Below are 27,999 nucleotides of genomic sequence, written 5' to 3'. Positions count from 1 at the left end.
CAACAAAAAAGCCGATACTCAAGACACAAAAGCATGAGTGAACAGTGCAAGTGAGAATGAATGATGTAATGCCATCGTGCCAGACTGCCAAGAAGGCAGAGATTTCCTAGGACTGCAAGCCCACAGCAGGCCCTCACCTGAGGCCAGTGGGAGCTGCAGGCACCCAGGTATTCTGGAGAGAGGGCAGCTAGGATATCTACACTAAGCCCCTGGATGTGCTGCCTGTGTCATCGCTGCATTCTTGCCCTTTAGGGATCCACCCCCTGGCCTTTCTGCAGTTGCCACCATGAGCTCTAGCCACCTAGCCTTCCCCATTGCTTCTCACCCCTCCAGCTTGGTTATAACCGAGGCCACCAGCCAACTTTGCCTACCCCAGTGTCTTCTCTCTGTAATGAGGGTCCTCAGTCCCCTCAGCAAGGACCCACAGGGCTCCCCTGGAGCTTCAGACTGCCATAGTGGACATTGTCTATTCTTGTAGTGACCTGAGCCTGTCTATTTTCAAAGTCTGATCGCCATGGTGCCCAACTGAGCTGGAACTGCACTGTTTGGTACCTGGGGGAGGAGGAAGACAAGCAGCATCAGTTCTTAAACCTTAGACAGACCATGCAGATCTGATCCTCAGAGGGCTTTCTGGCTTCATCCCCCACTCCAGCAAGTCAGCAAGTCAGAGGGAAAAGAAGGAAGATACTACAGAAGCTTGGAAACTGCAGAGGGGGGAGGGGAAGCAGAAGTGGGAAAGGAAGAAAGGAGAAAAAAAGGAGAGAGGGGGAGGAGAAAGGAGAGGAAGGGAGGAAGAGGAAGGGGAAGGAAAGAAGGGAGGGAAGGAAGCAGGGACAGAGAGCTCTGGTCCTGTATTGCTGAGTGTCAGGGCTGAGAACAAGGACAAATGTGCTTCCAGCAAGGGTTCTCTGAGATGCTCAGGTTGAGGTCCTCAGGCTGATGTGCAGGGCTCCTGGTGAGCTTGGGAGGGGGTGGACTCAGCATACCTTCCCAGGCTGGCTGCTGTCCCAAGGGGGAAGTGACAGATAATCCTGATGCTTCAGGGACTTGAAAAACTGAATGGCTGGCACCTGGGGCAAGGGCTGGCATGGGGCTTTTGGGCAGGCAAGTTCTGGGCTGGGTCCCCAATCTCAGGGCACAGGCCCGGAGAAGATGGTTTACTGCGTGGTGAGAGGGGGCCAGGGAGAAAGCAGTAGTCCCCCACCTGCTGAAGAACAAGGAGGCCTTCAGGCTGTGGGGATGCTGGGGTTACTGCCTCCCTGGGCTCCCCTGGGCTCACTGTGGGACTGTGTGGCATAGGAGGGACAGGATTGCCCGGAGAGGACTTGGAGGGCTGCATCATGCTTGGAGGGAGCTCCACATAGTCCTCAACCTCTGGTGACCCCAGAGCTGGGCATCCAGGAGGGACCCCGGTCAGCTTGAGACAGAGACTGGGCCTTTGATCTGAGGGGAACCCTAGAGAGGAACCCAGGGAGGTAGATAGGGGCCCTGTGGGCAGAGTGAGCACCAGATCTGCACGGATGACGTATTCAGAGGCCACCAGAGTATGCTCATGTGCCCCAGAGCTCATGGGTGGGGTCATTGGACTGTCCTTTGGCTCCCATTCCTCCACCCTCAGTTCAAATGCAGGGCCATCCCTCTGTTCCATTGATGGGTTCCCTGTGTTCTTCAGGCTGGACCCACACTCCACAGCCACAGCCTGGCCTTGCCCCATTGCCTGAGACAGTGGGACCAGCTGCACTTGTCCTCCAGGGGGCAGACACAGGTACTCCAGTGAGCTTGGAAGTGCTGGCTTCAGGTTCTCACTCATCTGAGGGGAAACCAGCTGGCCTGGGAGATCAGGCAAAGAGTGGGATTGGGGAGACCCCAGGTAGGGTCCATTGACGTCAAAGGATATCTGCTTTTCGGGTCTGCCAGAAGGAGTTGGTGGGTCGACTTGATCATCTGACAGCTGTTCCATGGGTGCAGATGAGGCAGCTGGGGTTGTGTCAGGCCCAGATGGTGGATCTCGGACAATGTCAGGGTCCTCTATGGTGAGAGGTGACACTTCATTTTCCTCCAAATGTGTATATGACACCCTGTGGGGACAATGGAGGCAGAGACGTGGAACCCAGATACTTAGTGTATACCCCAAACAGGTGAGGCTCTCTGGGAGTCCTGACTTCCTCCAGAACTCACAGTGAGCACTGGGGCATGGGGCACTGCGAATTACATGGGTGTGTGCCTAGTGTCCCAAGGGATCAGTTACCCAGGGGTCACTTCACACCACCATCTTGCCTTTAACCATTCTCTGCCCCTTGCCGTCCACTACCTTTAGGGTCAGGTTCACACTTGCCTGGGTCCCATACACGGCTACTGACTTCCCCACAGATGGGCTTAGCTCTTCCTACCAAGTCCTGCAGGTAATCACATTCAGTGACCATTGCAGTGAGGCTTTTACAGCACAGGGCTTCCCTAGGTAGCCTGCAGAGCAGAGGTTTCCTACTCCAGGATGCTGCCTCTGGTCCCACTCTGTCCCACTCTAATTTGAGAGTCAGGACGATGCTCTACTTGAAGTACGACCAGCTACAGTGAGCATCATCTCCTATAATCTCATCAGAGACTCACAGGCTGCCCTAATGTGCACAGTGGAAAAGTTCCCGACCTCAGGCTCCCCAAGGGTCAGATCCCGACCACTCACCCTTGCAGCTCAGTGAGAAGGTTGCTCTGTGGTCCTTGGGGAAGAGCATTCTTAGTGGCTAAGGCTGCCATACTGCCGGGAAGCCAGAGTCGCTTACCCCCATCCTAGAAGGGGAAGGACATGTTTGTGCCTGTGAAGGTGGCACCTCAGCAAGAAGGAGATAGCAGAGGACAGCGTGTGCCTTTGGCATCTTCCATGAGCTTCGTACATGGGTCACAGTGCCCCCATGGTGGGGCCTCTGATGCCAGGAAACAGAGGCATCCAAGAGGCAGTGACTCCCCTAAGCTGTCAACCTCATGAGGGGAGCAAGCCCCACTGTTCCCCACAGCTTCTTCTCCCATGACACAGCTATCTATCCATAGCCTTTGTCTCAGGAAGAGCAGACAGCCATAGCCTTCTGGTCTTGACCTTCTTTATTGTCTCAAGGCCTGACCCTCTGGAGACACTCTTGCTGCAGCCAGCTCTCCCACCAGCTCAGAGGCATCTTGTGCTAGGCCCAATTCCTGTCCTGGAGTCCCTCAGCCTCCTGGCTATGCCACCCCCCAAAGTGGTGACCTCTCCTTGGCCATCCTGCACAGGGGAATGCTCTTAGCTTTGTCTGTGGCTTCAGACAGAGATTCCTGCTTCTTAGGGTACCCAAGGAGTCATAGAAAGCCACCTCCTGCTACCCCAGTCTCCCAGCTCTCCTCACTGTGACAGCAATGGGACAGGGAGCCAGCAGCAGGTCTTGCCTTCCTACCTGGAATATGAGGCTCTTGCTTGGGTTGGGGATTTTCTCTTTCCACTTCCCGTATAGCCTGGAAGACAGCAGGAAGGTGAGGGGATGCATGTAGGAGAGGTTCCAGAGACCTCAGGACCAGCTACTCCATTGCTATATGGAGAGGGAACACTGAAGCCATGGGAAGAGTGGCAGGGTGGGAACATAGTGTGCCAAGCTGTGTCATCCCTGTGACCCGGCAGCCCGCTTTTCCCTTGCCTCTGTCCACAGACTGTACTTACCTGTACCAATAGACACAACCAACGTAGAGGACCAGGAGCAAGATGGGGATGAGGAAGACCAAGATGAGAACTATCCCCAGGGTGGACATCACTTGTTCAACAAGAAGGAGAAGGAGAATTAGGTTGGAGGCACAGGATGGAGGTTAAGGAAGGAGGCTACTGTCCCATAGGACTTCTGAGGGGTGCAAGGGCAGATACCTGGGAAGAACCCCTGGGTCTAAACCCAGTTCTCAACATGGGGGAGTTCTGCCCTAAGCAGCAGCAAGTAGCCAGGGGAGACTGGTAGAGCTTGGCAACTGGGGAATCTTCTTGAAGGAGGCAGCAAAAAGAGCATGACCTCCTGATCCAGGGAGTGTCAGGGAGATGGGAAGGTGGGCCAGAAGAGGGTCCCCCTGGCAACACACTAGCCCTCCTTACCTAGGTCCCCTTCCCACCTCCCCAGTCCATCATCCCAGCCCCCCTTCTACCTGACTGGCTGTTACCCTGAGTCTTCTCCCTTCCACAAGGCTGACTATGTGGGGTGCTTTATGCCATCCTGTACCTGGCCCCTATCCCCATGTCCTCTTAACTTCTCCAGCCCTTGCCTTGCACAGTGTGTGTCCAGTGTGTGCAGTGTGGCTGTTCCAGGAACATGGTGGTGGCCAAGAGACATACCCCAGTCAGTGGTCCAGATGCACTCTTCACTCCACTCACTCCAGGTCCCATTGTAGATACCATTGGGTTTGACCCTCACTCTGGCCTCATATGTGGTGGCAGATGTCAGCAGAGGCAGGAACATGTTATAGCTTTGCGCTATATTCTCTCCTTTGCTGTCCTGCAGGGGCAGATGTGCTGAAGCTGAGCCACTAGCCAGGTTCAGGGGCTCAGGCTGCCCTCCTTGAAGCCACATCTAGACCCACTGATTCTCTAGTCCATTTTAGGACCCCAGTACAGAGCCTCTGTATCTAACCATTGTGGTCTCCCCAGATGCCACCTCTTCCAGAACTGACAGCTACACCCAGGCCAAAGCCCAGACTCCCAGTTTGTCTGGTTGCTGCCTTGGCCTAAATTCTGTCTGATCCAGGAACATCATGCTAGTTTGCTGGGTCCTAGGCCAGGAGTCAGGGGTCAGGACTGATCGTCTCCTGACTCTCCGCTGACCCACTCTCAGGCCTCAGTTTCCCCATTTCCCCTCTGGAGTCAGAATTTTGGTCAAATGGTCCTGCTTTGGGCTCTGTGGTGCCCTAGGGTCTGCATCTAGGTGCCAGGCCTCTGCATATGGGATGTGAGCTGGTCAGGGCCTGCCCTCAGCTTGGCACTCAGCAGCTACACCATGGGGTCAGCTCTGGTTCCTGGGAGGAAATACACCAGACCTTGGTGAGCTATGAAAATTTTATTCCAGGTACCTCTGCTACCCCACTCTGACAGTAGTCTGCCCCTCAGCTCAAGGGCAGCACTGGCCATTGGACCATCTCATGTCATTTCTAAAGGCCTGAATCCTTCATCAAGAAATGGGACTGTCATCTGTTGACCCTGTGTATCCTAAGAATGGGGGGTGGGGGTCAGGCTTCTGGCAGGCAGACCTCTCCAGGGTGTCCTGTCTCTCCTTTTCTCCCTGTCTATAACTTCCCCCTGGTCCTGGACCTCACCTCCCAGCTATCTTCTTTCTTCTTGTAGTGGACATGGAATATGTACCCATTCTTATTACCACGTATTTTCTCACTTTCCCAATGCAGGTTGTAGCTATCTCCATTCTTGGTCACGTTGAGAGTTGGAGGATTCATTTGGACTAGAGGAGAATAATTTTAGGGGGTGTCATGATGTTCTCCCACCAGCAGAATGGTCCCTATTATCCAAGCCAGTCACAGGCACTCTCCTCCCAGGACCAACATCCCTAACCGCCAGGTACTTTGACTCCTTTGAACTCCGCTGGTTTGAAAGAGAAAGGTCACATAGGCTCATATGTTTGAATAGTTGGTGCCTACTTGGTGGAACTGTTTGGGAAGGATTAGAAAGTGTGGCCTTTTTGGAGGAGGCATGTCACTAGCAAGTGTGTGTGAGTGTGTGTGTGTGTGTGTGTGTGTGTGTGTGTGTGTGTTTTGTTTCTTTGTGTGTGTGTAGTCTGCATCTGGTTTGTGGGTCAAGATTTGAGCATGGTGCCACACACCTTTAGTCCTGGCATTCAGGAGGAAGAGGCAGGCAGATTGACATGAGTTTCAGGCCATCTTGGTCTACAAAGCAAGTTTCGGGACAGCCAGGACTACTCAGAGAAACTATCTTTAAAAACCAACCAACCAACCAATCAACCAAACAAAAAGATGTGAGCTTTCAGCTGCTTCTCCAGCTTCCTGCCCCTGATGTCTTGTACTGCTGCTCTGATCATAAACTCTAACCCTTTGAAACCATAATCCCAAAGTCAACTCTCTTCTATGAGTTGCCTTGCTCATGATGTTACAACAGCAACAAATGAACTAAGACACCCAACAATACAGAATCACAGCGTTATCCCAAGCTGGTTCCTGTGGGAACTTGTGAGATAAGCCTAGGTGATGAGGTGGCCCAAGGCTTGTGATAGATTAAAAAAGAAAAGCCAACTTGGCTTTCTATCTAGGCCCACAGATTGTTCCAGGCTCTGGCCAACACACCCACTTTTTGGGAACTCCATCACTCCATTCTCTCCCTTCCCCTGTGAGGTGCTCTAACTTCCCCCAGAAGATAAAGACTGGACTTTGTAGAGCTTGTGTTTCCAGTGTCCTATGTCACCACTCCCTTCTGCTGCTTTGGTAACCCTGGGAGTTGCCTTAAGCCAGGATGTGCCGGCAAGCCTGCCCCTCACACAAGGCTGCAATAGGCACACACTGGGGACCCTCTCCACAACACACTGTGGCCAAGCTGAAAGTCAAAGACTGTTCTGACAGCCCTGCCCACTTGTCCAGCAGACACAAGCTGAGACATGGGCAGGGATTCAGGCTTCCTCATGTGTTCCTGGTTCACATTCTAAGCAAGGTGGGCAACGTAAAGCAAGTTATTCAGTCACTGCGGCCTTCTAGCTCTCCGTGGCCTTCTATGTCTCCATCAAAACAAAAGATTCACAACTTATGACTTCAAAGAGCTTTTACAAAAATAATGTGGATGATTATGACACATGGAGAGGTCTCCTGAGTCAGAGGAATCCTTTCCTGGAGGGAAGACCCCACGCAGAAAATGCTAGATGTGAACTCAGGCAACAAAGAGACTGACTACCGAAGATGACTTGCATTCCTGACTACTTGGAAAGACTCCTTGGTATCAGGCTCCTTGCCCTGGGCCAGGAAGCTGGGACATGGATCTCTAAGGCAGCCATCTGCTGGCACACAGACCTTGCCTGGCATGACAGTAAAACAAAGATCAGAATTTGAGAAGTGAGAACATGAGCTGAGGGAGAAGGCTGGCATCACAGCAGGATGGGATGGTTATAGAAGGCTGGTGGTCCAGGGGAGGGACTGGTGTGTAGATGAGAGAAAGAGGAAGGGAAGGATGGAGCAGGTTTCAAGTGAGACTCTAGAGAGGTGACAGTGTGAGCTGCAGCACAGTGTGAATTATAAGCTGGCTCTGATGTCCCTGTCTCCTTGAAGACAGTAGAAGCATATTAGAATAACCTTTCCTTCCATCTTTCTGTCTCTCTCTACCTCTCTGTCTCTGTTTCTCCCTCTCTCTCTTGTATCTGCCTTCATATGGGTGTGCGTGCCTGTACAAAGGCAAGCAAAAGCCAGAGGAGGATGTCCCCTGTCCTTTCTCGGTGTCTTATTCCCTTAAAATATGTTCTCTCACTGAACCTAGATCCAGGTTAGTAGTCAGAGAGCCCCAACCATCCTCCTGGCTCCTGCCAGATACATATGAGCATGATCATTTTTTTTTTTAAGAGACAGAGTTTCTCTCTGTAACAACCCTAGCTGTCCTGGACTCACTTTGTAGACCTGGCTGGCCTCGAACTCACAGTGATCCACCTGCCTCTGCCTCCCAAGTGCTGGGATTAAAGGCATGGGCCACCACACCTGGCTGAGCATGCTCAGTTTTTTATGTGGGTGCAGGGATTCGAACTCATGACTATTCATCAATTGCTCTCACCCTACTCCTAACCCAAGAATAGTCATTTCATCTCTGTGAGCCACTGGTCTGCAAACCTTTGAAAGTGTCAAACACAATGATGACAAAGAAGTCCCTGTGTGTATTGGGGTGACACAACGGACCCCTATAGTGCTGGGAAGTCATATAGAAGTAGGACAAACTCACTGTGGCTATAGCTCTCTATGACCTTCTCTTGTTTCTGTGGCTTAACAGAGACTGTGTACTGGCTGCATTCACTGGGATCGGGCACGGTCAGGCTGCAGTGGTACCGGGTCCAGAGGCTGGCCTGTGGCTCCTTCACCACCGGGGAACATTCCTTCTCCCTGGGGAAGTATAGTTGAGCTGAGAGCAGGGCCAAGGGGAGGGTCACATGAGAGGGACAACCCTGGGGATAAGAAGAAGAGAAGCAGGGCAGGATGGACAGGGGATACTCACTGAGAGGCAGAGCCTGAGCTGTAGAAGAGCCCAAAGGAAACAGAGCCAGTCATCTGGGTCCACACCTCCCAGGAGCAGCTGAGGGTCTGGATCCCATCGAAGAAGCACTGTAGGTTCTGAGGCTTAGCCTTGTCCCCTGTGGGAGACAGAGTGGCCTAGATGGAAAACTGAGAACACAGGGCTGGTGGGAGGTGCTGAGGACAAGGTAAGGTAGAAGCTGGAGCATCAGGTCTAGACTGTCTTCACCGTCTGTGCTCCTAAGAGGGGCACTTTTGTCAGGTACCATTACCTGCCTGGGAGTCCCACTGCACCTCTGAGCTCCATCTGCTGGGCCTTCCAGACAAGCCTGAGCCCGGGGAAAGCCAAGTGCACACACGGGCCACATAGATGTTGCCAGGTAGGAGCAGCTTTGGCTCTAGAATGACCCAAGAGTTGCTGGTGTGGAGGCTGGGGGCATCCTGTGGAGACAGGGGAGTTGAAGGAGAGGTCTGGTAGGTCATCCCCCAAGGTTGGGTGCAGATGGCTCAGGGTCCTACCTCCCAGGAGTCCTGAAGCCGCCTGTAAGCCACCTCAAACTGTATGTCCTCTTCTGACAGCCAGGGAACCTGGGCATCCCCAATGGGCACTCTCCACACCAGCAGGAAATGGTCCCCAGAGGGGCTGATGCTAATGTCCTTGGGAGGTGGTGGCTGCACTGCAAGAGAGGGAGCTGAGTGGCTTTGAGGGCTGAACACAGGTGGAGCTGAGAGCCTGGCTCTCTGGGCAACACTTGGGCCCAGGTTCAGTGCTGACACCATCAGCTCATGATCATTAACAAGGGCCTGAAGGGCCTTTCCTCTGTGGCTTCAGGCCCTGAACCTGCAAACTGCAGATGTGACAGCAATTCTGCCTTCTTTTTTTTTTCCTTTTTATTAATTCATTCATATTACATCCAATTGTTATCCCATTCCTTGTATCCTCCCATTCTTCCCTCCCTCCAGCTTTCCCCCTACTCCCTCCTTTATGACTGTGACTGAGGGGGACCTTCTCCCCCTGTATATGCTCATAGGGTATCAAGTCTCTTCTTGGTAGCCTGCTTTCCTTCCTCTGTGTGCCACCAGGTCTCCCCATCAAGGGGACGTGGTTAAATATGGGGCCCCAGAGATCGTGTGAAAATCAGTCCCCATTCTCCACTCAACTGTAGAGAATGTCCTGTCCATTGGCTAGATCTGGGTCAGGGTTCGATGTTTACTGCACGTATAGTCCTTGGCTGGTGCCATAGTTTGAGCAGGACCACTGGGCCCGAATCTGCCTGTCATAATGGTCTTCTTGTAGGTTTCTAGGACCCCCTGGATCCTTCTATTTCCCCATTCTCCAGTGCTTCTCTTACACCCATAAGAATGGCTAAGATCAAAAAATTCAAGTGACACCACAGGCTGGCGAGGATGTGGAGAAAGAGGAACACTCCTTCATTGCTGGTGGGAATGCAAACTAGTACAACTACTTTGGAAATCTATCTGGTGCTATCTCAGAAATCTGGGAATAGGGCTTCCTCAAGACCCAGCTATTCCTCCCCGCCTTGGAATATACCCAGAAGAAGCACCAGCACATAACAGGAACATATGCTCAACCATGTTCACAGCGGCCTTATTCATAATAGCCAGAACATGGAAACAGCCTAAGTGTTCCTCAGTAGGAGAATGGATAAAGAAACTGTGGTACATTTACACTATGGAATACTACTCAGCTATTTTTTAAAAGGAATTTCTGAAATTTATGGGCAAATGGATTGAGCTAGAAATGATCATAATGAGTGAATTAACCCAGAAGCAGAAAGACTCAAATGGTATATATTCACTTATATCTGGACACTAGCCAAGGGTCATGTCCCATGAAAGTCTTCACTTATCAGGAAAGTGGGACAGAGGAGAGGACATCCTATTGGGACTTTAGGTGAGAGAAGCAATTCTGCCTTCTGTGGCCTGGCTACTCAACTCAATGGGGCCTCCTCCTACCTTACTGTGCACTGAGGCCTTCTTCCCAGCAGAGGGCACTGTGAGGCAGTTGGCTCCCTCCCCTGCTGCCCACCCTCCCCACAGTGCAGGTGCCTACCACTGAGTGACATTGCACAACAGAAACATCATCTCCTTGGATGATTTTCTTAGACTCCTGTCCCCAGACAGAACCCCTGGCCCCTCTTCTCGTCTTGTCACAGCTCGTTGTAACTCCCATCCCTGTCTTGTCACACAAGGGTAAGTTTAACTTCTCCCTGTTCCCCTTCCTTAGTTCAAGGCTTGAGACAGAGTTGCCTGTGTCTCCTATTTTCCCTGCCGTTTTTAAGGCATTGGACCGTGCTGCTTTTCGGATACAATGAACATCCCTGGGTTTCCCAGAATGCCCCATTCTCTCCAGCCCCAGCCCTGTAACCAGCCTTTGCAAGTGTGCTTTTCTGGCCAAGAATTGCTTCTGGCTCTGTGCTCCACCCAAAGCAAGGGCGTGGCTACAAAGCTACTTCCTCCCTTTCTTCCTTCCCTCTGGGAAGCTCTTCTTGATTGCTAACACCCTTTGCCTTCTATCCCCTACACATGGCAGCCAACCCTTCAGCCTGCAGCTCTAAGTACCCAAGATGAGAGACTCTCTCAGACACCAAGGGTGGCCAGTTGATAAGAGCACTCAACAAAGCATTGTTGGAGGCCAAGCATCATCCATGGTGTCCCCCCTAGAAGCATGACACATGCCCAGGCTTAGAATGACAAAGCAAACCTCATTTTCTCTGTTAATCTGACGTCTTGGTGAGATGTCTACTGTAGTCCTTAAGGAAATCTCCCAGGTGAGCATTGGCTGCACCTAGGAGCATGTTGTAACAATGGGCCCTGTGGGACTGCTGCGCACCCCTCGGGTCGGGTCGAAGAAGGGTGTTGAGCAGCCTGGCTCTGGGTTGGAAGCATGGCTATCCCTGCTCCATACTGGTACTTTGCAGGGAACCTCTGTCAGTCTTGGAGCCTCAATGATTGGCAAGTGTTGCAGCCATAAAGCAAAACAACAGAGACCAGAGCTCTGTCACCTGGAGAGTCCTGCAGGAGTCATAGGCATGGCTCCTCCTGGAGGGGAGCTTTGGGGCTTGGCAGGTGGCACAAGCAGCCAGGACAGGAGGAGCCTTGGGCAGCGGCCTCACCTCACATCTGCTCCAACCCCAGGACTGGGTCCCTACACCTGGGAGATCCTCGCTCCACCCACTCTTGCACACACTGCATAGGCAGCACCCCAGCTCCTCACCATGCTGGGCCAATGGAACCAAGAGCTGGATGCCCAGGTCCCGATCTGGTTGGAATGAGTGGATGTCATTATGGGCGACTTGAAAATCTGTGTGGGGAATGACACATCTTCTTGGCGCACAGCGGTGGGGTGGCGGGCACTCTGACCATCGTAGGTCCTCACTGGTGTCACAGGACACTGGCTCTTGTTTCCTGTCAGCAAATATTTATTAGGTCCTACTACACACCTGTTTTTATCCACGGTCAGTGTCTGACAGTTAACAACATACACACACATACACACACATACACACGCACACACATAGACACACACATGCACTGATACACACACATACGGACATGCACACATATCCACAAACACACAGACACAGACAGACACACACATATACACACATACACAACACACATGTACACACACATGCATGTACACACAGACAGACATACACACAAATCCACAGGCACACAGACAGAGAGACATACACACACATAGAGACACACAAATACACAGGCACACAGACAGAGAGACATACACACACATAGAGATGCACAAATACACACAGACAGAGAGACACACATGTACACACATACACAACACAGATACACACACATATACAACACAGATAAATGCACATACATAACACACACAGAGGGACACACATGCACACGTATGTGCCCATGCCATGAGGATCCTGATGGTAACAGGCACACACTAAACCACTAAGTAACATATATCATGAGAAAATCTTGAATAGAAGGAAAATGCAAGAATGAGGAGTGGAATACAGATAGATTCACTCTCTACATGTGAGATATGCTCAGAATCTCCAAGGACTTGGGAGCAAAGCAGGCAGATTCCGGAGCAGGCTGATTGCAGCAAGTGCAAAGCCCCTGGGGCTGCCACCAGGCCTACGACTGGAATGCACAGAGTGCAGAGTGTGTGCAGTGAGGGGCTATCTAGTTAATGAGCCTGCTCTGCAAACACTCCCAAGAAATCTGACTGCCACCAGAGGGGAGCCTAAGAAGCCCCTAGCTTCAAAGGCTTTTAGTTGTCTTTAAAAATCACTAACTTTGTCTGCCACAGCACTGAGCAGTTTATTATTCTTGATCTACAGCCTTGCTGGATGCAGAATCTCTGACCAGGGCCACATAAACAGGTCAAGGTCAGTCTTTAGCAAAGAATGCACTTTTTCTGTATCTTCAACTGCAACTTGTTAGCTATTCCTGAGCAAAGAAACTAAAGAGACCTCCTCATAAAACTTTTGGATTAGTCTTTTCTCCTTACTAGTGCAGCACCCGGGACAGGCACCAACCTTCACACAATCACAACATTGTATCCAAACCCCAGATCACTCTGAAAGTTTTGATGGCTAGGTAACTGCCTCAAAGCTTGCCTGAGACCCAAATACCTATTGAAATCCTACACTTGTGACATCACCACAGGTGGTCTCTGGAATCTTCCTCAGTTTTTACATTTGTTAGTCAGTCCTTCCCCTGGCCCTGACAACTTGTCCCTGAGCATCTGCTTTCATGCTGCAAGCAAAATAGTATGGGGTCTGGTCACAAGGAAAGTAGGTTTCATTGTGTGTTTGTTATTAGCCAGCTTGTAGAGACCTGTGAGTGAAGGAAGGGGTGCGGGCTTGTTTGGCGGAGGATTTGAAGGATTCTGGTGATGGTGCCATCCTGGTGATTGTAAGTAATTTAGAGGGAGATGGTGTCCGAGTTGGCAGGACTTGCATCTCATTTGGAGATAAGCTTTGTAACATTCACAAGAAGCCAGGAAGGAGGAAGAAGACATTTAGAACCATCTCCTTCAGTCATTGAGTCAAGCTGCCATTTCTTCCCTATTAACAAAGTGAGACTTGGAGATGGAAGCAGGACAGTCCTCAGAGCAAGAGCAGAATTTAGTTTACAGAATTTGGAGTCAGAGAAAAGGATTACATAAATAAAAACATGGAGAAGTACTCGTGGGGCAGGCAGGAAAGTCTGGGCTGGAGTGGATTATCCTCGGCTGAGGGACCCTGCCCATGAGCTCTCGAAAGACTTTGTCTGGATAGGAAGCCCGGGCCGCGTTCAGAGATCTCACCCTCTCCAGTGGACAGGAGAGAAAAGGAAAGAAAATAGACCAGAAAGAGCTGTCAGGGACCCCAGGGACCCCAGTGAGTGTGGTGACCAGGAGACAAGTCAAGGAGAGTTACAAGGAAGCCATCCTGGGTGGCTTGATAGAAGAGGGTTCAGGCCTGACCATATTATATGAGTAGTGACAGGTGCAGTTGGATTCCCTTGGAGATAGCCAAATCCAGAGGAAGCATGTTCAGACAAGAAATACTGGAAAGACACGAGGGACCAAGAAGCCAGCAGCTCCTTAGACATGGGAATCAGTGAGCAGCAGAGGCTAGGGAGATGCAGGATGCTCAGGACAGGAGAGGCCTTGTGCTACAGCTCTGCAGGTGTTGGGACAGTGGAGCAGCACATATACAAGGTGACAGGAGATGATGGCAGCATATCATTGACAACACAGGTGTGGGAAGGGTGCTGGTGGCAGGAAGGTCCTTGTGCTGCAATACCAATGGGCTTAGTGGCACTCACGAGTTTTGCTGGTGATAGAGGGTCACGTTAACGAGTCCCTGGGCATCCTTTGTGTTGGCCCAGCTGCAGATGATGCGGCTGGTGTAGTCATTGAAGCATTGCAGAGTCTGCAGAGGGACAATTTCTGGCAAGGAGAAGCAGAGGAGAAGCAGGAGGGTCACCCTCTCCCCTCCAGGTGTCTCCCCTGTCTTTCCTGTACCACAACTTTTTTTTTTTTGAGACAGGGTTTTTCTATGTATCTCTGTCTCTCTGGCTGCCTATAACTTTCTCTGTAGACCAGGAGCGCTCTCTCTGTCTCTCTGTCTCTCTGTCTCTGTCTCTCTGTCTCTGTCTCTGTCTCTGTCTCTCTCTCTCTCTCTCTCTCTCTCTCTCTCTCTCTTTCTCTCCCTCTCCTGATATATATATATCTTGATACACACACACACACACACACACACACACACACACACACACACCAATGAAACTCCTACCTCTGTTCCCTGACTGATGGGATTTAAGGCGGGTATCAGGAAGGTCTGGGTCCCACAGCTTTTTTAAGCACCACCAGCCCTGGGAGGGTTCTCCACCTTTCTGATGAAGCCCAGATGACCAGGTTCAGAGCCTAGTGGGGCTGTATTGAGGACCAGGTTGGGGATGATCCTTTTCTGTCAGGAACATGAAAGTCTAGTAGATTTTCAGCTGTGACAGCATGTCCGGTGCTGCACAGGTCCTCATGGTCTAAGGGTACTGCTCAGAGCGCCCCCCTCCACATTCTCTGAGGTGTCACTTGGTAGGACAGGCACAGCAGGGCCTGAGGTGTAGCTGGCATATCCCTTTCCAGGGTCCTGACACACAGAGTTTTGGCCTCTAAACCTGGGATTTCTAAAATGAATGTGACTCCCACATTGTCATGGAGGAAGTCCAGGGGCACCCAGGACAGTCATCTGGCCATAGAAACTCGAGAGTATACCATAGGGCCTCTGAGTAGAGGAGAGAGCTAGAGCAATAGTGGGGAAAAGTCTTTAGGCCAGAGCTCCTAGAAGCAAATGTTAGCCGACCTGGAAAACTTTAGAGGAGTAGGTGGCCTGCCTGGATGAGGAGCAGAGAAGATCCTGGTCCACTGGAGGTTGGGGCTTTGGGGGTTACATTGAGCAGTATGGGCAGAGAGGGACACCATTGGGCTGCATGTTCCAGGGACAAGCAAGGGTGAGCGGGAACATGGGGAACATGGAAGAGAGGGACCCAGGGGAACCCTGAGGAGAAAAAGAAGATACAGGAGGGGCTGGAGAGATGGCTCAAAGGTTAAGAGCACTGACTGCTCTTCTCGAGGTCCTGAGTTCAATTCCCAGCAACCACATGGTGGCTCACAACCATCTATAATGTGATCTGAGGCCCTCTTCTGGGCTGCAGGTGTATGTGCAGGCAGAGCACGGTATACGTAATAAATAAATAAATAAATAAATAAATAAATAAATAAATATTTAAAAAAAAAAAAAGAAGATGCAGGAAAGACAGAGGTGGATACATTGGCCAGAGCTGCTGGTGTTCTGGGAGCCCCTGGGGATATGGTGGGTATGGCTCCTACCAGACTCAACACTAAAATGATGGGTGAAAAGGGAAAGGGGTCTTCAGACTTACCTTGAGCCTCTGTCACACCGTGTCCCCAGCAGGGATCCATCAGGGCCATGAAGAGCAGCCCCCAGGTCAGTGCCATCTGCTGGTCCATTCTGACTTTAGGTCTGACTTTAGGCAGCTGCACAGGTAGGCTGTAGCTATGGGCACGGTGGTGTCTTCATTGTCCTGCGGTTCCACATTGCTGTTTGGCAGGGGCTAGGACCACACTCATGTCACATGTCTCATGGGTCTCCATTCAGACTGCATCCTCTGAGGCTGCAAATGACATGAACGCTGAGAGCTGCCCAGGACACTGCTGATGTCACATGGCCAGGACCTAAATAAGAGGCCCTGATGTGTGGTGCCCTGGACTGTTCCCTTCCCTGAAGCCTCATTGGCCTAAAGCATGACCATGGAGAGATGGGGCTGAGGGCCTCTGAAGCAGCAGTTCCCTTCTCAGACCACAAAGCAGGGCCCTGAGAGGAGAGCAAGGCTGGTGCTTAACTTGAAGCAGGCCCCACAGAGGAGTGAAACCCACACCTTTGATGGCTGGGGGGCGGGGTGAGTGGGGGTGCACCCATGTGTGATCTCTCTCTTATTTCTCTCTGCACACACCTATCCTCCCTTGTTCTCTCGCACACGCAGAACCTGGTGCTCTCCCCACCTCTGCTTCATTTACCATCAGTTTTCCCACAGGCCCCTCTGCTTCCCAGTTTCCTTTTCTCCAAAGCCTGGGGATTTCCTCCTTTTCATTAAGTTCACCTGGGAAGTACCAGAGGCACAGAACAGTTGCTGTGGCCCCTTCTCCTACAAGGCCATTGGAAACTTCAGTCATGATGCACATGGTGCACACACTTATGTGTCCATCTTTCATCTATCAATCAATGCATGCATCTCTCTATTTATCTATACATCATCCGTCTACCTGCCCGTCCTTCCATCTTCATATGTGCACATCTGTCTATTCATCCTTCTGTCTACCCATGGGGCTGTGTCATGTATCCATATCTATCTGTCTCTTCATTCATGTATCGTCTATCTCTCTGTCTGTCAGTCTGTCTGTCTGTCTGTCAGTCTGTCTGTCTATCTATCTATCTATCTATCTATCTATCTATCTATCTATCTACCTATCTTTCTGTCTGTCTGTCTGTTAGTCTGTCTATCTATCTATCTATCTATCTATCTATCCACCCATCATTACCTATCTCTTACCTACCAATCATCTACCTATCTAGTCTTGCACACCTTGACTGGAACAAGTGTTATTTTACTCCAGGTGTCCTATATAAATGGAAGAAGAACCAGCAAACGGTGTAAAATGACAGCCTGTTCCATTTGAAAATGCTAAGATGATTGAATAACAGCACACACACAAACCCCAAGCCTCTATCTCATACCACTCCCCAAACGTGAGGTTAATTACAAATCACATTAAACCATTGCTGCCAGCGCCCTTGAGCTGTCTACATTTAAAAGTAGCCAAAGGATTCTGAGACAAAGAGGGATGAAAGAATCTTGCAGCTCAGCCTCCTGCCTTCCATAAAACTCCCAGAGTCACTGAATAAAAGACCACATGGCAGGGGGAAAGAAGACACACCAGTGTCTTAACCTGGGAGGATTGCTCTCACAGGACACCACTGATGGGGCAGTTCATAAAAACCACATTTATTCCTTTGAAGTTCTGGAAAGTAGCAAGGTCAAGGCATAGGCAGGTTTGAGGTCAGATGAGGCCTCTTCCTTGTGGACATCTCACTGCTACCAGTGTAGTGGAGGCTTTAAGGGAGCTGCCTGGGCTGTCTAATACGATGAGGGGTCTGCTCCTATGACCCCTCACATCCCAAACGCCTCATCTCTGGCACCCTGTGGTTTCAAGATGAGAGAGTTGGGAGGACACAGAGAACAAGTAATCATTTACTGGGAAGACAACAGAGTTGTGTCATCCAAGAACAGGGGCAGAGCATTTAAATCCTCACAGGGGATTCGTGTTAGCAGGATTTAATGCGAACTGTCAGGCAGGAAGTGTGTAGAGTGCTTTGCAGAAATCAGTACATGTTGGTCAAGGCAGCTGTTGGAATCCTTACAGACAGGAAATGGTATAGGGATGTGGAGTGGTGGGTGCATGATGGCACAGCTGTGTGAGACAGGCTGGGATGGAGCCCAGGTGAGCTGGCTGAGGACTCGCCCTCTCTAACTGTGCTTCCCAGAGAGGTTGTGTTTCCTGACCGTAGGTGGTAGATGTACCCTTTGTCTGCTCCTGTGCAGCCTGCTCTGACATACTTTTATTAATCAGACATAGCCCAAGGACAGGGAAAACTGAGTCCCTGAGTATTCACCCCTTAGTTACTGCAGAGTCAGAGCCGTTTAAACACAGACTGCTGTTGTTAAGAATAAGCCAAGATGTCTGAAGATAGGTATTCTGGAAAAATCAGGGCAATGGGAGGTTGAGTCACAGAATAGACACCAGAGGCAAGCTGCTGATGGAGGTGGATACATACCAATGAGGACATGGACAAGTTAGGAAACACTCCAGAATACCATAGGAACACTGGACAAGATATACAATGGAACCCCACACAGCTGTGAGAGCTGATGTGTCTGACAAATACAAAGACTGTTGAAGCTGGTGTGATGCTGGCCAAGAGGTAAGCCTGGAGCAATCTTTACATTCTGTCTTATGAAAAGAGAGGTGAACTTGACACTCTGTGTGGGAGCTGGAGCCCAACACCTGCATGCACATGCACGCACGCGCACACACACACACACACACATTTACTTTTAAAATTATAAGTGTGGAAAAAATAACTGTGTTTTAATGGGAGCCAATATTGACACATTGTCTCTGAGAGTGACATTAGGAGAACTAAAGGAATTTTGTGCTGACTTTTGTTTTGTTTTATAGCAACTTTATGGTACTCAATACTTTGGAAAGGTATTCAAACCTTTTGGAGACGGTTTCTTTATCTGAGAAGAGAGTTTGATACTATGTACATTACTCCTGTGCCTCAATGCTGGCGACAGTTTCCAATAGGTGCTGATTAGAGCTGACTTAACTGTCATGCCAATGAGCTACTCTGGGTTTGTGTGTGTGTGTGTGTGTGTGTGTGTGTGTGTGTGTGTGTGTGTGTGTGTGTGTGTTATTTGTCTTGTTTATAAACATTCACTAATTCAAAGCCACGGGTAATAAGCCCGTGTTTCTGAGGTCCTCCTATTCTGAGTGACCTCAAAAAGTAAATTCAGATAAGGTGCAATTTGCTGAAGCCAGAACCTCTCAAATCCACGTTGTGTTTCATTTCCCAGACCAGACTGGATAGTTTTAAAGCAGCCACTTCTGAATGCACACCTAGTCACAAATGCAGTAAGGCTTGTGCAACATCCACGACCCTGGATTCTTCTAACCCTTAACAAGTCCAGGGTCTTTCTTTGACATTAAACACAAGCAACCTCATGCCCTCTCATAGAGTGCTGGGTCATGAATAGCTTGGTACAAAAAGTAAAACTGATGATTGTTTGTGTGTGTGGGGGGAAGAGTTGCCAGCAGTGAGAGTAAAGGTTTACTCACTGTGAAGTGCAAAGAAGCTAGATATGATTTAATAAAGTTAGAATCTGAATATGCACAAATGGTCTGGCAGGGCCTCTAAGGAGGGAAAACCCTACAGCACAGGGCCAGATGATTTCAGCACAGAATTCTACCAGACCTTTAAAAAAGAGCTAATACCAATACTCTTCAAGCTACTCCAAAAGATAGAAATGGACGGAACATTACCCAACTCGTTCTATAAGACCACAGTCACTTTGATACCTAAACATAACAAAGAGAATTTCAGACCAAACCAATCTCTCTTACGAGAGATTGCAAAATACTCAATAAAATACTTGCAAACTGAATACAAGAACACATCAAAAGTATCATTCACCATGACCAGGTAGGCTTCATTCTAGGCATGCAGGGATGCCAAATGGAAATCCATCAATGTAAACCACCATATAAACAAACTGAAAGAAAAGAGACCACATGATCATCTCCTTAGATGCACAAAAAGCATTTGACAAAATCCAACACCCATTCATATTTAAAGTTTTGGAGACATCAGGGATACAAGGCATATACCTAAACATAATTGGCTTGCTATTTACAGCAAGCCAATAGCCAATATCAAATTAAGTGGAGAGATGCTCAAGGAAATTCCTCTAAAATCAGGGATCAGGCAAGGCTGCCCACTTTCTCCATATCTCTTCAAGATAGTTCTTGAAATTCTAGCTAAAGCAATAAGACAACAAAAGGAGATCAAGGAGATCCAAATGAGAGAGGAGGAAGTCAAATTATCCCTATTCAAAGATGATATGATAGTATAAATAAATGACCCCCAAAATTCTACCAGAGAACTCCTACAGCTGATGAACATCTTCAGCAAAATGGCTGAATACAAAATTAACTCAAAAAATCAGTGGCCTTCCTATATACAAATGACAATCGTGCAGAGGAAGAAATTAGGAAACTACACCCTTCAAGATAACCACAAGCAATACAAAATATCTAGGAGTAACTTTAACCAAGCAAGTGAAACACTTGTTTGAAAAAACTTCAAATCTCTGAAGAAGGAGATTGAAGATGACATCAGAAGATGGAAAGATCTCCCTTGTTCATGGATCAGGAGAATTAACATAGTAAAAATGGCCATCTTACCAAAGCAATTTACAGATTCAATGGAATCCCTATCAAAATGCCTGCACAATTTTTTAAAAACATTGAAAGTTCAATTCTCAACTTCATATGGAAAAACAAAAAAACCAGAACAGCTAAAACAGTCCTGTACAATAAAAGATCCTCTGGAGGAATCTCCATACCTGATTTCAATCTCTACTATAGAGCAACAGTAATTAAAACTGCCTGGTACTGGCATAGCAATAGGTTGGTTGACCAATGGAATCAAATTGAATACCCAGAAATAAATCCACACACAGATGGACACTTGATTTTTTACAAAGAAGCCAAATCTATTCAATGTAAAAAAGGATAGCATCTTCAACAAATGGTTTGGGTCTAAATGGATATCTACATGTAGAAAAATGCAAATAGACTCATATTTATCACCATGCACAAAACTCAACTCAAAGTGGATTAAAGACCTTAACATAAAACAAGAGACACTAAATCTGTTAGAAGAAAAAGTGGGGGAATATCCTGGAACTCATTGGCACAGGAGACAACTTCCAGAACAGGACTCCAACAACTCAGGCCTTTAGGTCAACAATTAATAAATGGGACCTCATGAGGCTGAGAAGCTTCTGTAAGGCAGAAGGCACTATCAACAGAACAAAGCAACAGCCTACAGACTGGGAAAAGATCTTAACCAACTCTACATATGTCAAAGGTCTAATATAAAAAATATATAAAGAGCTCAAGAAATTAAACACCACCAAACCCAAATAATTCAATTAAGAAACGGGGCTCAAGGGAAGAATGGGAGGATACAAGGGATGGGATAACCATTGAGATGTAACAAGAATAAATTAGTAAAGTAAAAAAAAAAAAAGAAACGGGGCTCAAAATTAAAGAGAGCATTCTCAACAGAGGAATATCGAATGGCTGAGAAACACAAAGAATTTCTCAATCTCTTTAGACATCAGAGAAATGCAAATCAAAACAGCTCTGAGACTCCCTCTTACACCCATCAGAATGGCTAAGATCAAAAACTCAAGTGACAGCACATGTTGGCGAGAATGTAGAGAAATGGGAACACTCCTTCATTGCTGGTGGGAGCGCAAACTTGTACAACCACTTTGGAAATCAATCAGGTGCTTTCTCAGAAAAGTGGGAATAGGGCTATCTCAAGACTCAGCTATTCCACTCCTTGGAATAACCCAAAAGATACTCTACCACACAACAAGGACATATGCTCAACCATGTTCATAGCAGCCTATTCATGATAGCCAGAACCTGGCAACCTAAATATCCCTCAGTCGAAAAATGGATAAAGAAACTGTAACACGTTTACACTGTGTAATACTACTCAGCTATTAAAAACAAGGAAATCCTGAAATTTGCAAGCAAATTAATCAAACTAGAAATGACCATCCTGAGTGAGTTAACCCAGACCCGGAAAGACTCACATGGTATATACTCACTTATAACTGGACACTAGCCCAAAAGGGATGTCCCATGAAAATTTTCACTTACCAGGAGATTGGGATAGATGTGGGCACTTCCTATTGGGACTCTAGGTGAGAGAAGTATGGGAGAATGGGAAACTAGAAGGATCCAGAGGGCCCTACAAACCTACAAGAAAAATATCATGATGGGCAGATCTGTACACAGGGGGTGTCTACTCAAACTACCTTACCAATCAAGGACAATACATGCAGTAAACATTGAATACCTAGTCAGATCTACAGTTGTGTGGAGAGCAGAGACTGACTCTGACATGAAATCTGGTGCCCCATATTTGACCACTTCCCCTTGGTGGGGAGGCCTGGTGGCACTCAGAGAAAGGATAATCAGGCTACCAGGATGAGACTTGATAGGCTGTAACCATATGGTGGGGGTGGAGGTCCCCTTCTGTCATACTCCTAGGGGAGAAGATTAGTGTGGAAAAAGGAAGGATGGAGGAACGGGAGGATATAAGTGAGGGGATAACAATTGAGATGTAATCTGAATAAATCAATTAAACTAAAAAAAGAGAATTTGGAATGTGGTCCTAGATTCACAGACGGGCAGTTATGGATGAGGAAGAATGGCCAAGTATAAGGAATCTCAGGGCCCTTGCTTGGTTTGCACTGTGTGATGTAGTCTAGGAAGTTTTAGATCAAAGGAGCTGTTTTCCAGGCTACTTGCCTTGTGGTCAGTAGAGAAAATCAGGATTTGAGGTTTGATATCTTCCCTGGGGTGAAGTGTGTAGAGGTCACACAGAAAACAGCTGGGAGGACAGTCCTTAGGCAGGAGAGAGTGAGCGATACCATCACAAGATCTGGTCAAGAGGGTCTAGAGCAGTGGCTCTCACCGTTCCTAATGCTGTGTCCCTCTATTAAGTTCCTCATGTTGTGGGGACCTCCAACCATACAATTATTTTGTTGCTACTTTGTAACCATAATTGTGCTGCTGCTATGAATAGTCATATTGGTATCTGATATGCAGGATATGTAATATGTGACCCCCAAAGGAATGATCCTGACCCACAAAGTGAGAGCCGCTGGCCTTGAATGAAAGGCAGCAAGGGGAGACAAGCTTACTTGTAGACCCCGGGTTCTGTTCCTGAAGTGTGTCTGGGCCACTAGCAGTAGATGGAGACTGAGAACAGATATCTCTAGACTCAACGGGTCTGGGTGAAGGACCCGAGCCCCATGGAAGCTGTGACTTAGTACATAGACATATATACCGGAACAGACAGGCAGGAGATCAGAGAAGACCCCGGGACTCAGCAGAGGAGGATGGAGGTCCAGGCTTGGATGCAGAAACAACAGACCTAAGGAGGAGGAGCCTTATGGGGTAACCTCATTGACACCCCTCAGGTGCCAGTAGCTGATGTTAGGTTCCAGCAGAAGATTTGTTAGAGCTGATGGCATGATAGGGTCTGAAGTGCCATTTCAGCGTGCCCAGACAGAGAAGGAGCCTTCTTTTAAAGCCTTTCAGAAGGAGGTGTGGAGAGGGCAGGCACTGCACCACAGAGAAGTAGGTGAAGGGCCCTTTTCATTGCCAAATTAGGTTCAAAGGCACTAAGGGGTGGGAGACTGAACCTCAAGGAAATTCTTAGGTTAAAAAATCATGGAGATTTCTGTCAAACGACAGTTATTATATGACCTGTGGGACATGGCATGCGGACATATGAGCTGGTGAGTTTGTGAGATGAGACAGTGGTCAGATTGTCTTTGACCCCAGTCAGCAGAGGGGCTGAGTGTGTCCTTGTTCAGGAAAGACGAGTCCTTTGCTATGTGATGAGGCATCTACCAGCCAGCACCTTAGGTACAGGATACACATATCTGCACCAAACCCAAACCATCTGTAGTGGTTCAGAGTACAGTGTGATGTGAGAGAGAGAGAGAGAGAGAGAGAGAGAGAGAGAGAGAGAGAGAGACAGACAGACAGACAGACAGACAGACAGACAGACAGAGACAGACAGAGAGACAGACAGAGAAGAGAGACAGAAACAGAGAAAGAGAGAGAGAATCTGGTATGTTTCTGGTCCCCTTCCCAAGTGGGCATGCCAAGTTCCACTCACTCCTGTGGGAGGAGAGTCTACATCTCCGACTCTGTCCCCAACACTTCATCCCAGGTAAATTTTCTCTCCTCTCCCTCTCTTTCTCATCCCTTCATTTCTAGTTGAGGACAGAGGGAGCTTTATCTCCCACTCATCCTACACCACAGATGCGTGGCCGGAAGCTCAGGACAGGGACAGAACTAACATATACATGGCAAAGTTAGGTGGAACGCTCCATCTACCCCCAGGTAGAACTTTCAAGGGAACCCTCCCTGCCACCAGACTGCCAGTGATGAAACCGGGTCTCACAGACCCCAGAGCTGACCCTAACCCTCCTGGACCCCTGGCTTTGTACCCAGCTAGTCCACTACTGGGTGTCCCCTACCCTAAAATCTGCCTTGGAGTCTGGGACATAGTCTTCCCAGAGAGGCCAGTCCTAGCTCCTCAGGTCTCTAGAGCAACATGTCACTCCAGCCCCTTCTCCTGTCCCTTTCCATCCTGGAGACCCTGACACCCCCTTACTTTGATCCCATCCTCAGCCCGATAGCAGGAGCCAGACCCTTACCTCCGCGCTGGGGGCGCAGGCAGCCTCCTTCGGGAGCCTCCAGGCAGCAGTGCCTGAGCCTTGGTGCTTCCTATTTATTTGTGCCACGTCGGGAGGAAACAGAGAGCAGAATGAGGAAGCGCCAGTCCCTTTCACAAGCAGCTCAGCCTGCTTCTCAGAACTGCGGACATTAAGTTTCTGATAATAGTCACGGCATTTATTTCTGCCAGGGAAACTTGCATCCTGCTGACCCCTGGTCACAGTCCAGGAATGGCCTCCTCCAAGGCACCTTCCCTGACTCCTCTGGAGGGAGCAGACACAGGGGGCAGTAACCACCTCCTTGCAAGTGTGACCCCAGAGCCAGGCAGAGCTGGGGTGGGCCCCAAGGGCACCACCTTTCATCAAGTGGCCTTATGCAAATCACCTAAAGGTGGCAGGTTCAAGCCTTGGGACCCCTTGTGGTATTTTTCTAGAAGTATCTACAATCTAGATGGGTTTTGAGAGAACACCACTGATGTCAAAAACCTAAGCTCACACCCCTCTGTATGCAGTGGAAGCTTTGGCCACTGTGCCCTTCCCCCAACTTGGCCTTCAGAGAAAGTGGGAGTGAGCCTCCACTGACCTTCCCCAGTGCTCAGCCATGGCCCAGAGGAGGACCTCATGCATGGATGTAAAGTCAATGAATCAATGAATGAACGGAAGAATAAGTACCTCTGAGGCTGGTGAAATTATGATGAAGCCAGTGAGTCAATCCCTAGGGGCCAAATTTAAAGGTACACTAAAACTTAGCCATATAAATGAGTGATATTGTAATACAATATGGTAAAAATAAATAATCAAATGAGTATAATATCCAAGGTATGAAGCATCGGCCTTAAAAAAAAAAAGGCAGCATCAGTGACACACTGGTCATTTCTCATGTCCTAATACAGAGCTACAGATGCAGGAGGCCAGAGAGGTAAGGAGAGGGGCCCCCTGGGAAGGGAACAGGAATCAGCTCAGAATGAACAAACTGGGTCAGGCACAGGCTCAAAGCCACCTGTCGTCCTCTGTCCTGACTGTTCTTTCCTTGGAGATCGCTGTGTTCAGATCGTACACTTTTAATCTACAGCGGTACAGACACCTGACTTTCAGACACTGATAGGTTTGGTGTTTGTTTCTTCTTGTTGTTGTTGTTGTTTGTTTGTTTGTTTGTTTGAATTTTTGTTTGCTTGATTTTTGAGACAGGGTCTCTCTGTGTTAGCCTTGGCTGTCTTGGACTCCCTTTGTGGACCAAGCTTGCCCTGAACTCACAGCGATCGGCCTGCCTCTGCCTCCTGAGTAAAGGAGTTAAAGGCGTGCACCACCACACCCGGCTCCAACAGGTTTTGTTTTAACCCACATTTTCCTTTATTCAATAGAAAACAGAAGTCAAGACTAACACAGGTGGGCTGGTAGCGATGACTCAGCCCATGGGGTAGACAGCAGGTGGATGGAACGCCCTTGGTTCGCAATGGTGTTTAATTAACTGCTTAGTAAATCCTTTTGGCCTGTGTAATAGCTATGCTATGTTCACTGGCAGCAAATGGCACGGAGTAGGAATTGTGTGGCACCCACACGAGCCTTTTGTTGTACACGTGGGATAGTCACACAAGGCAGGGGGCCTCTATCTGATAACTGGATCTGCCATGCTTTGTGGCCTTGAAATTTAGAGAAATGACTATCTCTTCACATGTTGCCTAACTGCTTCTCCAAATACCTCAGTGTTTGAGGAAAATGAATGTGTCATCCAGATGGCCCTTAAACTCAGTCCCAATGCATACACGGTCACGTCCGCTATCACTACCTACACAGGACACTCCAGCATGTAAAGCTAACAGGAAATCCCTTGATCCTTCACTTGTACCCCAGTGACAACATGTCTTTCTTGGCAACCTACTAGTTTTGGGAACAGTGTCAGACTAGTGACCTGTCAAGTCTTTGTCCCCCATGCTCCTGCTGCCTCTTCTAGACAGCCATTCCTTTCTTAACAAGGAATGAGCAGAGATAAAGTGCCCTTCTCCTGTGAAGTTCAGGTCCCACTCAATCTCGAATCTTGACTCAAAGTGAAAACGAACACAAGTGGTTAGTGGCCAAAAAGGCCATTTAGAAGGACATCCTTACAAACAACAAAAGGTATGCTATGCCTAAGCCGTCCAATATGTCTGTAGGTCACTTTATTAAATCAAAAGTCCCTGGTGCATTTTTGTGGAGTGTCCTATGGCTTGCAGATTAGAGCCTTGGAAATGTCAGTATCTGTCTTAAAGCAAAACCTACACTTACTAATCTACCGTAGTTTACACAAGGGATGTGTTTTTAATGTCTTCATTTATTCACACATGTCTTGTTAGTTATAACTAGTGACTTAACCAGTCTAGAGTCACCTGAGAAAGGAGTCTCAAATGGGAACCTGTCCAGATCAGATGGGTTTGTCATGACTGTTCCTTTGCTTGAGACAGAAGCTCACTAGGCAGCCCTGGGTGGCCTCAAACTCAGAGGTCAGCTTGCCTTTGCCTCCACAAGGTGTGAGCAAGTGCACCAACTGTCTTGACTATTAATTGATGTAGGAGGGCCCGGCAGCATTCCCTGGGTCTTGAACTGTGGAAGAGGTTAGGTAAGCGTGAGCCTACGAGCCACCAGCACACAGTGTTCTTCCACTGTTCACACTTCTGCATGAGTTCCCGCCCTGACTTCCCCTCAGTAAAGGGCTGTGATCTGAAACAGGCCCTTTCCTCCCCTAAGTTGCTTTGGTCATGGTACTTGTCACAGTACAAATAAAGTCAGGACAACACCCACACACCTGTTCATGTTTTTGACCAATCAGGCACACAAACAATGCAGCTCTTCACTGGCTCTCACACCTCAGTATCAAGGACACCAGCTTTTAAAGTCTTAAGGACCAGAACAAAGCTCACCAGGGAAGACAAAGCACAGGCTAGATGCTCCTTCTACTGTGTAAAAATGCCAGTTTGCTGCAGCACAAAGCTTGCTGCCAGGATCAAGCTAATTCCGGTTGTCACTGGTTTAAACACACTGGGGGCCACAGGAACCACACATAGCACCACACTAACATGGGCAGGACAGATGCAGATGGCTTGGCTGAAGCTCCCAGTGGCTGTGATGCTCCAGGCAGTTGTAGGTATGTGACAGAAATGTCTCACTAGCTGGTTTCCTGGCCTAGCCAACACACTTCTGTCTGCAGGACAGTGAGAGAGCAGTACAGCCCACTGTTGAGTGACAGGTCTGAATCCCCTAAGACCTGAGCTCTGAGATTAGTGCTCTACCTTACTGTTTCTTATCATATTTGGGCACTGGTATCCTCTGGGGACTTTTGCAGAACCCCCTGTATTCCACCTTGGTAAAGACACCCAAGAAGTTTTCATCTCTGCCAATTAACTCACCACATTTATGTCCATTGTAAATGAAAAAAAAAAAGAAGCCACCATGGAAACAAAGCCCACAACCCACATAGCTTGCCGTCGAGGAGGGCAGCGTCCAGGATCTCTGCATCACAGGGCATCTCCAAACCTGCTCTGCTCCTCAGTCTCAAGTGGATGTCAGCGTGGGGTGGGTGGCAGAGGATGGTGATGTCCAATCTGTTCCGTCTGGCAG

The 27,999-nt window shown here is 48.7% G+C and overlaps 1 protein-coding gene across 1 annotated transcript; it reads right to left on the bottom strand.

The window, feature by feature from the left end:
* Position 1: 1 nt before the first annotated feature.
* LOC311579350 (cytokine receptor common subunit beta-like) lies at positions 2-27,994 on the bottom strand. The gene is given in 16 exon segments (XM_084749830.1): positions 2-1,093; positions 1,096-2,078; positions 2,681-2,784; positions 3,420-3,477; positions 3,680-3,770; positions 4,334-4,493; positions 5,308-5,447; positions 7,931-8,088; positions 8,201-8,336; positions 8,490-8,658; positions 8,737-8,894; positions 11,456-11,646; positions 14,041-14,164; positions 15,658-15,909; positions 24,391-24,460; positions 27,856-27,994. Coding segments are annotated over 14 exon segments (2,676 nt in total). The 5' UTR covers positions 15,746-15,909; positions 24,391-24,460; positions 27,856-27,994; the 3' UTR covers positions 2-977.
* Positions 27,995-27,999: the final 5 nt, after the last annotated feature.

The sequence above is a fragment of the Acomys minous genome (genome assembly GCF_964271855.1).
Source record: "Acomys minous genome assembly, chromosome: 12".
Classification (NCBI taxonomy): Eukaryota; Metazoa; Chordata; class Mammalia; order Rodentia; family Muridae; genus Acomys; species Acomys minous.
This window is presented reverse-complemented; position numbering and strand designations above follow the sequence as displayed.